The sequence below is a fragment of the Xyrauchen texanus genome, chromosome 24 (assembly GCF_025860055.1).
Source record: "Xyrauchen texanus isolate HMW12.3.18 chromosome 24, RBS_HiC_50CHRs, whole genome shotgun sequence".
In the NCBI taxonomy this organism is placed as follows: Eukaryota; Metazoa; Chordata; class Actinopteri; order Cypriniformes; family Catostomidae; genus Xyrauchen; species Xyrauchen texanus.
In genome coordinates this window covers 32,983,000-32,998,069 of record NC_068299.1, presented here as the reverse complement: position 1 = coordinate 32,998,069, position 15,070 = coordinate 32,983,000, and the positions used below count along the sequence as shown (strand labels likewise).

The following is a 15,070-nucleotide window of genomic DNA, read 5'->3' as shown; positions in this document are numbered from 1 at the left end:
TGTAGTGATGGTGCTGTTTTTTACATCAGTAATGTCCTGACTATAATTTGTGACCAGTTGAATGTCACTTTGGTGAATTAAAGTACCAATTTACTTCTGAAGTAGCAAAATCTGAACATTATTACAAACTTTTGGCCGCCAGTGTATATAATTTATATAATTCACCTTAATGCATGCGTGTGTGTGTGTGTGAGAGAGATCAATTAATGTATTCATTTGGCCAATGCTGTGGATTTGTTGTGGATTTATTATCAAGTGTCAAAATTATTGCTATAATATATAAGTTAATGCATTGTTTATATTGACATCATATTTTAGTTTATCTTCTACTTATTTAATTAGACCAGATATAGTTGTTAGAGGGGGATTTTAAGCCATCATAATGGTCATGTTACAAATTTGCCCATCAGATGTTACGACGTTCACCATAATATTTTACTTTAGATGGCGAAAAAAGTACAAGCTATATTCATGAAATAAGTCCACATATTTGTACCAGACATGTGTAAAATTATTATGAAAAAACACAAATACATTGAACACCAAGTGTATTTACACAAACTTAAGAAACCAAAAGGTGTTAGTTTGTGCCCCCTCTTCCCTACAGTAACATCCCCAAACTACAATCTATTCTTGACTTAAAGTCAGCTACTCTTTTAAATAAATGTTAGCTACACTACAAGCTACTGTTCTAACAACAACAACAAAAATACATTGAAGCTATTCAACTTTTTTTAAACATTTAATATTGATATTTATTTCTGCAATCAGAACATTATTTATCTGGCACAAAACACATCAACATCACAAGATCTTAACAAGGGAATCATTAAACAACTAAAATTACAACATTAAATTAAACATATACATTTAAATTACATATAACAAAGTAAGGTTATATTAATTAACATTTGTTAATGCATTATGTGTCATGAACTAATAATGAACTGTTCACTTGTTGTTCAATTAAGTGTTTTATTCACTTAAATTGTTTAGCCTTCACAGCGATATATATATATATATTGAATCGAAGAATGATTTAAAAAATGTTTTGGTAACGGTTCATTTACAAGAACTGTCCATATGAAACAATTCACTAAAATTATTTGGACTTCCCAACGCTACATATAAGTGAATCAGAGAATTGGAGAATTGATTTTTTTTGGACAGGTTGATTTACGTCTGTCTGATCGAACACATTCGCTAAAATGATTTGGACTTACCAATGCAACATATAAGAGAATCGTTTATTTGAACAGGTTCATTTACATGAACCATCTGAATGAACCAATTCAATTAACTGTTTTAGATTTCCCAACGCTACATACTGTATAAGTTAATTTTAGAATTGTTAACTTGAACAGGTTAATTAACATGAACCATCTGAATTAATTAATTCACTTAACTGTTTTGGATTTCCCCATGCAACATATTAGAGAATCTGAGAATTGTTCATTTGAACATGTTAACTTACATGAACTTTCTATACAAACGGACAGGTTCATTTACATGAACCATTTAAATCAGGGGTGGGGAACTGTGAGACCATTTTAACCTGCCCATGATGCCATTTAAGAAATAATTTGAGAAATAATATTTCAAAAATTGATTCAATTAACTGTAAAAAATAAATAAAAAATTAACAATTAAAATAATGATTAAAAATCATTTTAAATGATAACGCAAACTATTGTGTAATAGACAAACATTTTGGTGTTTTATCTTGGTGCTTGAGCATGTAATGGAATGCATACATGAACCTACAATCAGAAATTACTAGCAATTGGATGGCCCATGGATCATTTTTTAAATATTCAAATGGCTCTTAATAGGGAAAAATGTTCCCCACCCCTGATCTAAATGAATGTTTTGAACTTCCCAACCCAAATGTAAGTGAATCAGAGAATTTATTATTTTAACCAGTTTTATTTACATGAACTGTCCGAATGAACCTATTCACTAAAATGATTTGGACTTCCCAATGCTAGATATAAAGAATGTCATTTTATTTGAGTGCATTTGATTCATTCTTGGCTCTCTCTCTCTCACTCATCTGTGTTACTGCGTGTGGAATAATGTGACCAAAGCAATGTTGCATTTTGTGAAGCTATACCACTAGTCATTGAAAAAAGTAGCTCAGTGCTTGAAAAGCCGAAGTGTTTTGAAAATAGGTGAACTACTGCCATGCTACTGAAATATCCTGAAAAGTAAAATAATAGTAAAGTTAGTAGCATTACTCCTTGTAGTTAGTTACTCCCTAACTCTACAGTGCATAAAAAATAGGTTTAAAATATGAGGATTTAAATCGCCATTGACCCCATATGTTTACATACCAACCAAAAGATGTTTGTTTTGCAATAAAGGCCACCATTAGGCAGACCACTGGTGTCTGTATTGATGTTGTAATACATTTGCTTTTGTAAGTAAAATTGAACTACATTGTACAATCGATCAATTAAATTGCAAGAGAAGCTTAAAAGATATTGACTAGCCAAGCATGAGATATACTGAGGTTTTTTTTGTTGTTTATTTGTCAGTTGTTTTATCTCAGTTTTGCCAGGCAGATGGTGGATCCTGCAGCATGACAAAATAAAATCAATTGCAAACAAAAAGTGACAGAAAGTGACATGAAATGGAATCAGGACACATCGTAGGCCAGACTTTAACCTGTGTCACCTGTGTGACCACCACAGCTTCAATGTGTCTAATGGATGTGACAGCACTAACTGCTGTGCCATAGCTTAGATCACTTCTTACAGGAATGAGTTATGCTTGATTTGTCTCTATATTCTGAAAGAGTTCACTTTTCAGTAGACCACACTCCTTCATTGCCATGGTAACTACATCCCTCTATTGTCTGTGTCTTTAATAATTTTTTAGGCAAATGTGAGTCTTTTTTCCCTCTATAATTCTAATATTGGCTGCTAGCTTGAGAGTCCCCAGTTGAGTCCGGCACGATTAGTGAGCACTGCCAACATTTGCATAAGAAAAGTGAGGTGAAGTTTGCGCTAGTGTCCTTGGAGGAATATTAGCAACATTAGCATTCCGCAGCCCACAGGATGGTATGTGTTGTTGGAGACTTGAGAGGTTACAGGTTGCTACTCTCTGACCTTTAAAACGTTCCATCCATTGTTTTTTGTTTTGTTTTTTAACAACAAAAAAATATTCTCTACTATCCTATTTTAATGTTCATTGACAAAAATATCTAAGCCGGTTGTAGACTTCCTGATGAGTGTAAGCACTGTTGCTCTGTGGTGCTTTAAATGTGTTGCTTTGTTAGTTTGAGCAGTCCAATATATCAACTTCTTGCTCAACTAATGGCATGAGTTTTGAGTGGGACTAATGTTTAAATGAACAATAGAGCACAACAGTCTGGTTCTGTAAGTAAACATCCCATTGATTTTCTCCATAGGCAAATTGATTTTTACGATAACTTAGAAACCTTTAAATACAAACCTACAATGAGCTCTGGGTGTGACGTAATGAAGCTAGGAAGCAAGTTGCAAGTTGACAATTAGTTTATTGACAGTCAAATTGAGAAGATAGGGGAAAAGTCCGGGGTGATGGTCTAGTGGCGCAGAGTCTCCAATGGTCAGATGATCGTGGTGAGAAGAGTGAAGCGAAGTGTTGAACAGACACGGCGAATCCGGGTAACAGCAAACAGGACACCGAAACAGGGACAACGAGAGAACTGGACTGGAACTCTGAAGAGCGAACAACACCGGACATCACAAACAACGATCTGACAAGGAGATGAGAGAGTGGTGAGAATTTAAAGGGAATGGGAATGAGTAACAGCTGGTGAGAGGAGTGATTGCGGCAGAGCGCTAATCATGGTACAAACAACACGCCCACACATTCACGCACCCACACAACACACACTAAGAACAAGGCACGAGACAAGGAAGAGACATAGGATTAAATACCGTGACACTGGGGTTGTTAATTGATGGTTTATGCTTCTGTTGAAGCCACCAGTCATCAGCCATTAGCGTTATTTCAACTTCATTCTGAGAATCACAGCCAGTAAAGCGTACCAAATGAGCCCAGCAATATGTGCTGACTTTGGTACCCGTGCTATTTGAAATCAGGCATAAACGATGAGTGTCCTGAAATGTATTTGCAGCAGGGATGATGAAAGAATAAACATTTGCACTGGTATTTTTTTATGTTCGCTCACCAGAGCAAGCTGCGGGGGGGGAAACTGAACCATATTCTGGTTGTGTACAATGGTGAACTCATCCCGATACTGACCGAAGGGCAAAAAGGGGAGAAACGGATATGTTTATATGGTCCAATTTTGTTCACTAAATTGGGGCTCACCCTTCATTACACAGCAGGCCAATCAGGCTTGTGTGTACACCTATATTTATTGTACATTGAGTTATATTACGCATTCCCCGAAACCCTTGGTCATGGAGGCAGAGGCAAAACTCAAGCTGAAAATATTCAATGCTCATTCGCCAGTGCAATTATGGGGTTATGGCTACATATGGCTACATACTGTATAAGTGGATTGACTGAAAGTTCAAACGGAGCCGGTGAACACAAAGGCATTCCTTAACGCAATGCGCTTGGTTGGATGGCAAAACCATCATTTGTAGATCCAACAGCTGTCTGAAAAGAGTGACATCCATGCCACCGTTGAAAAATCGGGCACAGGTTGCAGTGCATGTCTCTTCTCTTGTCAAAACACCCGCATGATTCACAAATAGAATTCTCCTGATAGAATTCAGAGACAATAATGGCATCAACAAAGCACTCTGCTCATTGGTTCGCCATCACTCAGTTGGGGAAAATATTCTTATTCCAGCCGCCTCATTCTGCGGCCGGGCTTACCGGTCCATGCTTGATCCTCTCTGCGATGAGCAGCGCTTCAAACGGGAAGGGGAGAGAGAGAGAGGCCAAGGCTGCGGGTGTGAATCTTTAAAAAGTCAGATTAATTTTAGTGAATCAGTTTGTTTAGACGAGTCATAGATATGAAGCACTACTAAACCGTCCTCTCCCTCTGATATGAAGCATTGGTAAGTTTAATTAATTTTAGTGAATCGGTTTGTTTGGAGTATTCATGTACATAAACCGGATTAAAGGGCAATTCATTTTATGTTCTACACAGAGTGCTCTATGCATTATTTCACATCTTATATGTTGCTGAATATTTTGTTAAATGTTGCTGTTCACAATTGTTTTTGATTCATTTATTTACATGGAGACATTTACATTTATTTACACTGGTGTATCTGTTTGAATGCTGTTTAATAGTTACAGTTACATCATTTTTATATTTAAGATAATACTTCAGTGTAGTTGACAGTAGCTGGGTCTCGATCCAACTATTTTGAATGCGCATTTTGAAATTGCGCATTAGAAATACTAAATGGAAAAGCTAGATATGCGAATAAACTTTCTAAATTTGCTTAAAATGTACTGCGCTAGGAGGAGGTGGATTTTCTAGAGTTTTGCATCAGTTAAAATGGGCATTAAGGTAATGGAAAAGGTTTATTCGCAAAATGATGGCGTTTTGACCATTCGTGCATGTATTAGGAGTGTATGATTGCTTGATGTGACAAGTCCACAAAAAGATGCGACCTTGGCACACAAACCTTTGAACATATCACTTGTCATTTGGAAGTTTTTAACCCATAGCTGGTCAATAAATTGGGTCCTCACAATCCACCAGAACAGTTTTGAGAGCAGGCGCTCCCAGGTATGCGGAGACTGGCGGTGTGTGGGCACTGCAGCTATTTCAGCCAACATTATATCAGATATTACACTTATTCTGCGGTGTCTCATGGATACATTTCATAAAATATCAAATTAAGAAAAATTTGCCAAACGCAGGGAGAGGTCATTCAGCTTCTCCATCATGACAAGGCGCATTACTTAGTGGATGGAAACACACAACAATTAGTATTTTCTTAAATATTTTAGTATTTTTGGATTTTTAGAAATGGGCTTAAAAAGTGTGAAACATTTTGGATGGAATCCCTGCAACTGGAAATGCTTGAATAAACTCACAATTCACATAGAAATGTACTGCGCTAGGGGGAGGTGGATTTTCTAGAGTTTCGCATTAGTTAAAATGCGCATTAAGGTGATGGAACTGTTTATTCATATATTATTGACGTGTTTTGACCATTTGTGCATGTAAAGCATGATGGCATTATACTCGTTGGTTGGTATGGGTGTGCGATAGCTTGTGACTGGCCCAACAAAAGGTACAACATTTTTCCTACATAGCCCTTGACATTCTGAAGTTTAAACTCAAATCTAGTTGTTTTGAGCACAGGCGTTAGCTATGGCGTACGGGTATAACAGCCATTTCAGAGATATTACATACATTCATCAGTGTCTTCTGGCAGCAGTTAATTAAACGATGTCCAACACCACAAATAACTCTCTCCGAAGCAACAGGCTCCATCATGACGAGGTGGGCCCCCTTATACAATTTTTTAACAAAGTTCTTCGTTTTTGTGACAAGAGAGGAAGCGGGAGATGGCAAGATCAAAGGGCTTTATTTCCCAGAGTCTGGAAAACTCTGCTCTATGCAGCTCTCTCTGCCTCACTGGCATCTGGCTTACTCTTAAAAGCCCACTCTCACTCTCAATGACAAACAGCTGTTAGAGACAATCATTGCCAGGTGATGATCCTGATCTCACTCTCCATTCACAAACTGCCACTTAACCACACCCCCACCACCATATACCCCCATTGCCTGACTCAGGCCAGGAGCCATCTGGCCTGCCAAGAGCAACGCGCAGCCTTTACCTGCATAAAAGCATGTTAGCATGACTGCGACCACTGGAAAGGGTCTGTGGCTTTACTGAGATCAGTCAGCTGGCTGGTGACGTCCGAATAATTAAGCACAAACCTCCTATAATAGCCAGCCAGTCCCAGGAACTGTCTCACCTACTTTTTGGTCTTGGGTCTCGGGCAGGCTACACCTGCTGCAGTCTTATCAATTTGGGGGCACATCTGCCCGTGATCCAAGTGGAACCCCAGATACCTTACCTCCACCCATCTAATTGTGCACTTCTTAGGGTTTGCCTTGAGTCCCGCTGTCACAGCAACCTCAGAACCGCCCCAGATGCTGCGTATGCCGCTGCCAATCATTACTGTATATAATGATGTCATCCAGATAGGCAGCGGCGTACACAGAGTGCGGACTTTGGACTCAGTCCATAAGGTGCTGAAACGTAGCTGAGGCTCCAAACAAACCGAATGGAAGGGTTACGAATTGGTGTAAGCCAAACGGTGTGGAGAAGACTGTTTGCTCATGGGACATTGGTGTTTAGGGGATTTGCCAATAACCTAAATCCAGTGTCGAATAAAGCAAGCCACACCCAACCAATCAAGCAGTTTGTACATACGAGGCATTGGATATGCGTCAAATTTAGACTATATTATATTTCTATAATCCACACAGAACTTGACCGAGTCGTCGCTCTTCAGAACCAGCACAATCAAGCTGGCCCAGTCACTGTGGAATTTTTCTATTACCCCCATATCCAGCATGCCCTTTAATTCTTCATGAATCACTTTTATTTGTGTTGGGTAATCAGTAGGGATAACTGTGTTCCACTACCCCTGGGGTTGTTTTGATATGGTGTTTTATAAGGGTCGTGCAACTGGGAAGAGGTGAGAATACATCTGAGAATTGTCTTTGCAACCGGGCTATGTCCGTGACTTGTGATGGTGAGAGGTGGTCTCCGCAATTTACCGGGGTGCCACAATTGGCTTTACAGGAACAGTTATGTTCACCTCCGGCCCGAGCTCCTCACTCTCTGGTACCACTGTCAACAAAGCCACAGGGACCACCTCCCTCCACTGTTTTAAGAGGTTGAGTAAGCTCCGCCCCATCCATTCGTTTAACCTCATAATCAACTTCCCCGACCTTAAAGGGTCCTTGCCACTTTGGGAGTAATTTAGAGCTTGATGTGGGTAGTAATACAAGGACTTTATCTACCTGTGTAAATTCCCGTAGCTGAGCTCCCCTGTTATGCAGATTGACGTTCTTGAGCCTGTAGAAAATTCTCCTGTGATAGTTTCCCCAATGTGTAGTGTTTTGAAATCAGGTCATTTTTACCCTCCTCCCAATTTTCCCTCATGACATCTAAGACACCGCAAGGCTAAGACATTCACAAGTTGGCGCTTAACCATGCCCCCACCACCACAAAAATGCAGTCTTGTACCTTTTTGTCTGATTTTCAAATACTTTTTTCTTTAAATCAAAGTTTGTAATGTTGTGAATCACCTCAGAGCTGGTTGGTTTGTTCACTCTTTAATGAAGATTTTTTTTTATATATAAATAAAAACCATATGGAAAAAATACTTCCAGCCAAAAGGTGGTCGGAAAGTGGATAGAAGTAGTTACAGAGGATACAAAATTTATGGAAACCTGTTTGGTAACAATCCTCATTTTATGCAATTCCATTTAGTGCATTTTGTGGTGCAGAAATAATAATAATAATAATAAAAACTTTAAAGCTGCTATAAGCTATTTATTCGGCAGAAGCACCAAACAGAGTTGTGAAAATAAGCCCTTCAGCATCTCATGCCATTGATTGAGGTTGGAAGAGAGCTCTCTCCAAGATTTCTGATTGGCTAACACAAGCATTTTTTTTTTATTATTACAAAGCCTAGGGGTGTCACAGACAAGTGATTTCTCAGGACACTGATTTCAGTCATGTCTGTCAGGTATAGCAGGGGAATTTTATGTGGTATTTAAAAGCTTTAAAGATGAAGTGTGTAATTTCTGTGGCACTAAAAGAACCAATTCTGACCAAACAGAATTACTTAAATCAGGGGTTGGCAATCTTTTGAGATGGAGTGCCATTTTTTATTTTCATGGTCAATGGCTGTGCCGTTGCCCCCATGAAAGAAAGAAAACCTGTCCTTTTGTACAAAATGAGTTAACACCGTTAATGTCACAAATTTGCTTATTCGACTACTGATCACGAAATTGTGTGGAATCTTAAATAATTCTTATATTGTCTTAATTTTTTATTATGCAGAGGGGTAAGCACGCAAGCAACAGCGAGAGAAGTTTTTCACACCTGCATTTCAACCTCCACTCCAGCCTCCCATTCATCTCATGAAAACACGCTGTTTGATCATGAGGAAGGATTACATCAAGATGTAAATTGTAATGCAGGTGTGGAAATTCATATAAATAAAATAGTCTACTTCTCTTTCATCGTTGCTGGCGTGCCTGTGATTACTCCTCCGTGTTCCAATGGTAATCGACCTCTGACTTAAATTATGTTGTTTTCAAATAGATTTGCCAACAGCCACTTGTCAGTCATATTTCAGCCCCAATCTCATGTCATTTGTTGAGGAGGCCAGCACTTCAGAAAATCAGTAGCTCTCACTCCAGAAATAATTTAGAAATATTAATAAGATCAACCAGGATTAAGATTAACTAGCATTTAGATTGCAACTCATAACAAATTCAGTTAAGGGTTTTAAATTGACAGATTTTACTTTGTGGCAACACCATTGATGTTAGCATCTGCATTGGCTAACAACTTAGCCAACACTACTGCGCACAAAATTGAATCAGCAGGGAATGGAACTGTGATGTGAATTTTCTCTGCTAGCTAATTTGAAAAGCATCTGTTGTACTGTAAGCACTAAAGGATATCTGTCTTTATCTCTACATCTACACTGGTGGCCAAAAGTTTGGAATAATGTACAAATTTAGCTCTTATGGAAATTGGTACTTTTATTCACCAAAGTGGCATTCAACTGATCACAATATATATCCAGCACATTAATAACATGAAAAATTACTATTACACTTTTTTTTTTTTTCAAAAACTACATCAAATAGTTCTCATCAAAAAATCCTGCACGTGAAGCAATGAAAGTTTTGCAGATTCTTGGCGTTCTAGCTGTCAGTTTGGACAGATACTCAGGTGATATTTCACCCCACACTTCCTGTAGCACTTGCCATAGATGTGGCTGTCTTGTCGGGCACTTCTCACACACCTTACAGTCTAGCTGATCCCACAAAAGCACAATGGGGTTAAGATCCATCACACTCTTTTCCAATTAACTGTTGTCCAATGTCTGTGTTTCTTTGCCCTCTCTAACATTTTATTTTTGTTTTTCTGTTTGAAAAGTGGCTTTTTCTTTGCAATTCTTCCCATAATGCCTGCACCCCTGAGTCTTCTTTAGTTGAGTCTTATCTTTACTGTTGTACATGAAACTGGTGTTTAGCGGGTAGAATTCAATGAAGCTGTCATCTGAGGACATGTGAGGCATCTGTTTCTCAAACTAGAGACTCTGATGTACTTATCCTCTTGTTTAGTTGTACATCTGTCCTTCCACATCTCTTTCTGTCCTTCTTAGAGCCAGTTGTCCTTTGTCTTTTAAGACTGTAGTGTACACCTTTGAATGAAATCTTCAGTTTTTTGTCAATTTCAAGCATTGTATAGCCTTCATTCCTCACAACAATGATTGATTGATGAGTTTGTAGAGAAAGCTGTTTCTTTTTTTGTCATTTTTGACCTGATATTGACCTTAAGACATGCCAGTCTATTGCATACTGTGGCAACTCAAAAACAAACACAAAGACAATGTTAAGCTTCATTAAACAAACCAATTAGCTTTCAGCAGTGTATGGACTGGAAAATACGATGGAATTCTTTCACTCTACACCTCATTAAGGAGCTTTTCCTCTCTCCTGGAGATTATGAGGCTCAAATAAATGGCCTCTCCTCTCAGAGCGTGACCCTGAGGTGGCTGTTGTGTGCGTATCGGCATCGCAAGTGGTGGGCTTCCCAAAGAGTGCCACTCATTAGCATCTATGTATGTGCAACTCGCTAGTATGGGACATGAAGTGTAATGTATGTTAATTTATGTGATTGTCTTTTCCTGTTGTGTCTCATGAGGAATGGTGTGCTGCAATGACCAGCATGTCACGAATCCCTCTTAATCTCCATTCAGGTTATTTTCTGGTATGTCAAGTCAAGTCAAGTCAATTTTATTTTTATAGTGCCTTTCACAACACACATCGTTTTAAAGCAGCTTTACAGAAGATCAAGCATTAACAGAAGATAAAACTGTAATGTCTATAATGTTGATGAATCATCATTGTGTAATTAGATAAAATATGATTGTTAATCGTGTTTAAAAATAAGTAATTAAATATAATTGTATTGATAACCCCAGTGAGCAAGCTGAAGGTGACTGTGGCAAGGAACACAAAACTCCATAAGATGTTGATTAATGGAGAAAAATAAACTTGGGAGAAACCAGACTCACTGTGGCCAGTTCCCCTCTGGCCAACATCATGAACACAATGCAAATACCACCTATGTATAGTTAAAGTCATGGTTCAAAATTATTAAACTAAGTAAGTGTTAAGGGTCAGTGTTTAAACATCGATTTTGTTTGAACTGTAAGATTAATGACCAATGTCTTTGAAGTCCATCCTGGATTAACTGCAGAAGTTCACATTGATGTAATCGTCCTTGTTAATTGGCTGATGAAGGCTTTTGTTGGCAAATTTTAGTCTATGCATTCCATTTCAAGATCGTAGTCCATCAATAGACCAAGGTGATGCAGGCAGAGATCAGGGATGTGAAATGCAGTTCAACCTGGCCGGTAATGTTGGTGAGGTTCGGTGAGGTCCGGTGAGGTCCATCCTAAATCCAAGGTTCAGACAATGGCATATGAAGTATCCCATGTCTTATGGTTGGAGTTGGCATAAGTTAATCCTCCGAAGCCCATCATAATAGACTGAAGTGATTTTTGGCTTTTGGATTTTTGGTATGTAACGGCCACTTTGCAAAATCCAATCAATTCTTGATAAAAATACCCAACCTAAATTTTTTTATTGATCAATATCCTGTTTCACTCATAAATACATCAGATTATGATCAAGTAAAACAGGTTCAGAATGCAGTTTCTTGTTGACTTTAAGTTCAGCTGCTTTTCATAGTTTTTTTTAGCCCATGCTAACTCTATGATCCTGACTGTATTACTTTTCTTTTCTTTATTTCTGTCTCTCTAGCCGGCTGTCCTGACTCGCTCATTAAAGAGGTTCATCATTTCCGAGTCTTGGGAGATGAGCAGGTAAGTTTGGATTTGTAGCAGGTCTCTCTTACTTACACACACACACACACGCATGTTGTGTTTCCATGTTTTATGGGGACTTTCCATAGACATAATGGTTTTTATACTGTACAAACTTTATATTCTATCCCCTAAACCTAACCCTACCCCTGAACCTAACCCTCACAGAAAACATTCTGCATTTTTACATTTTCAAAAAACACAATTTAGTATGATTTATAAGCTGTTTTCCTCATGGGGACCGACAAAATGTCCCCACAAGGTCAAAAATTTCAGGTTTTACTATCCTTATGGGGACATTTGGTCCCCACAAAGTGATAAATACACGCTCACACACACACACACACACACACACACACACACACACACACACACACACACACACACACACACACACACACACACACATCTTTTAAGTAACCTTCGCTGTCCTGGTCTAGGCTCAGGAGAAATCTAAGTTCAGCCTGATTGTCAGATTGTCACATGCGAGAGGCTTTTAAATTGGCCCATATGCCTGTCCCCACACCCCTCACTAAGCCCTCCCTCACCTTCTTACCTTTCTTCAATACTGTCAAGCCAACCACCCTTGCATCTTCGCCAGCTTTTGGTCTTTGAAGTTTTCGCACCAATTTGAGCTGTTAAGTTACACCTTCGAAACGTATCTTTAGTGATGTTTGTGCAATTATGCTTCAGGACATGTTGTTTGGAAGTTTACTTAACTGAAATCTTACGAGGAGTGATTTGTATCCACTGATAACATAATTTATTTGCACATGCTCTCTTCATTGTTTTAGCACTTAATTCACTAAAACTATACAAGTCAGATAATGGTGCAAATATGCCTAAAATGGAGGTTGCAGCAGACTATCACAATCTGGCATACTTTGCTAGAACTGTATAGAGCACTACAGTGCCAACCCACTTCAGTTGTCAATCAGTTGTCTTGGTTCTGGAAGTATTGTCCCATTCATTCATTTTTTATTTATTTTTTTCAATAAAGATTTCATTAAGTCCTTTAACATAATTCTAAGCCATGAACCAAATCTGGCAGCTCAGATGTGAATCATAGCATTCCAAATTTAGATTTTTTTAAAGTATTTGAAAATTGGACAAAAAGAAAAAGCTACAAGAGTGTGTACTTAACATCTGTAATGAAAGAATAAATTACAATCCCATTAAGCATTGTGAATGATGTGAATGAAGTAAAAACCATGGACAAATAATAAAACTTTTGATTTAAAGTTGTTGATTATAAGTATAGAAACACTATATTTCTATATTTTAATTGTATTACAAAATATCCAGATATATGGAAATGTATAAATATTTTGAGAATGTAGGGAGATCAACTTAATTGTGTCACTCACCGTGGTTCATGGGAATGGGCGGTCGCTGCAGGGCTGGTTTGCCATGGTTTGTTCACCGCAATTCATTGATTAGTAGATTGTTTTCCTTAATGATCATGGATAGTGTAGCTCTTCACCAGAAATTCTGCTATTAAACAAGTTGAAATAAAGCAGAGTGATGGCTCCAACAGAGGCATACTTTTTACCATTGATTAATATCCACTGTTTGTCTGTTTTTAAAAGTGTATCATTAAAAATAAAAGAGTTAACATTAAAAATCAATTTGTCTATTAAAATAAATGTATGTAATTTTACTTCTGAAACCAGACAGTTGTGCTGTATTACAATACTCCAATGCTGAATTGATCCAGACACCTGAATGCACTTTATAATAAATCTCTTTTATCATGATTGCATTCACTTTTAACTAAAAATCTGTTTACCACCTGATTTCCATGTATGGAAATAGCGCATTGTTAAATGTGGCAGGCAAATATCGCTGACTTTTGTGAATAAGGTTCAATTTATAAAAATCCTGTTACATACAAAGCAGGCGTGTTCACACTGAGAGAATTATAATTACTTAATTTAAATATGGTGCACCACTATTCCACTGCATTTAGTGCCTGCTTAAGCATAATAGCTGGTGTTTTTTTGTATAAAATGCTGAATTTTGTATTTATTTAAGCTTCTGAGACCCAAGTGCGACTGCTGTGTATATTTTCCATTTCCTTTTTTATTTTTAACCAGTAGCACCTAATAAACATGTGAAATTGATGTTCACATATTTCATCAGCTAAGTTGTACAATTTTAAATGATTCCAAGCTATAGATAGCCAGACTTTTTTAATCACATTTTTTATTATGTTTCCAGATGTGTTTGAAAATGTACAGTAAATTCAAATCAGATGATTGCAACACATTCCAAAAAAGTTGGGACAGTCGAGTGTTTACCACTGTGAAACATCACCATTTCTTCTAATAACACTTATTAAAGGGTTAGTTCACCCAACAATGAAAATTATCCCATAATTTACTCACCCTCAAGCCATCCTAGGTATATATAACTTTCTTCTTTCAGCCAAACACAATCAGAGTTATATTAAATAATATCTTGGCTCTTCTAAGCTTTATAATGGGAGTGAATGGTACCTTAGATTTTGAAGCCCAAAAAAGCGTATCTATCCATCAAAAAAGTATTCCATATGGCTCCAGGGGTTAATAAAGGCCTTCTGAAGCGAAGCAATGCATTTTTGTGAGAAAAATATCCATATTTATAACTTTATAAACTATAATCACTGGCTTCGGTTAACAGCCATCCGTGCGTTCACAAGAGAGTCCAGTTCCGGTGTATGACATAGGCGTAGCGTAAGCTCAATGAGAAATGACGAACGCGGAAGCGCAGAGGATAGAGCAAAATAAAACGCAGGTCACTAATTAGAAGACAACAATGAGGATTTTTAATGAATAATGTCGGTGGATTTTGATATAAGAGAAGAGGAGATTTAGTTTTTTTCCCAGCACTATTTGTTTGAACCAGAGTACACCAACCAGGAACTCCAGGAGATGGAGGAGGCTGTAGCAGCGACACAAACAAAAGAATCTGGTAGACGGAGAGTACGGGGAGACGTGGTGGTGCTCAT

At 37.9% G+C, this 15,070-nt stretch overlaps 1 protein-coding gene across 1 annotated transcript in view; it reads left to right on the top strand.

Annotated features, from left to right (window-relative positions):
- The window catches only part of LOC127618215 (E3 ubiquitin-protein ligase parkin-like), a 171,307-nt gene that overhangs the window by 134,234 nt on the left and 22,003 nt on the right, over positions 1 to 15,070 (top strand). The window contains exon 8 of the mRNA XM_052090547.1: positions 12,020 to 12,081. Within this exon, the coding sequence (XP_051946507.1) occupies positions 12,020 to 12,081 (62 nt within the window). The remainder of the gene's footprint in view (positions 1 to 12,019; positions 12,082 to 15,070) is intronic.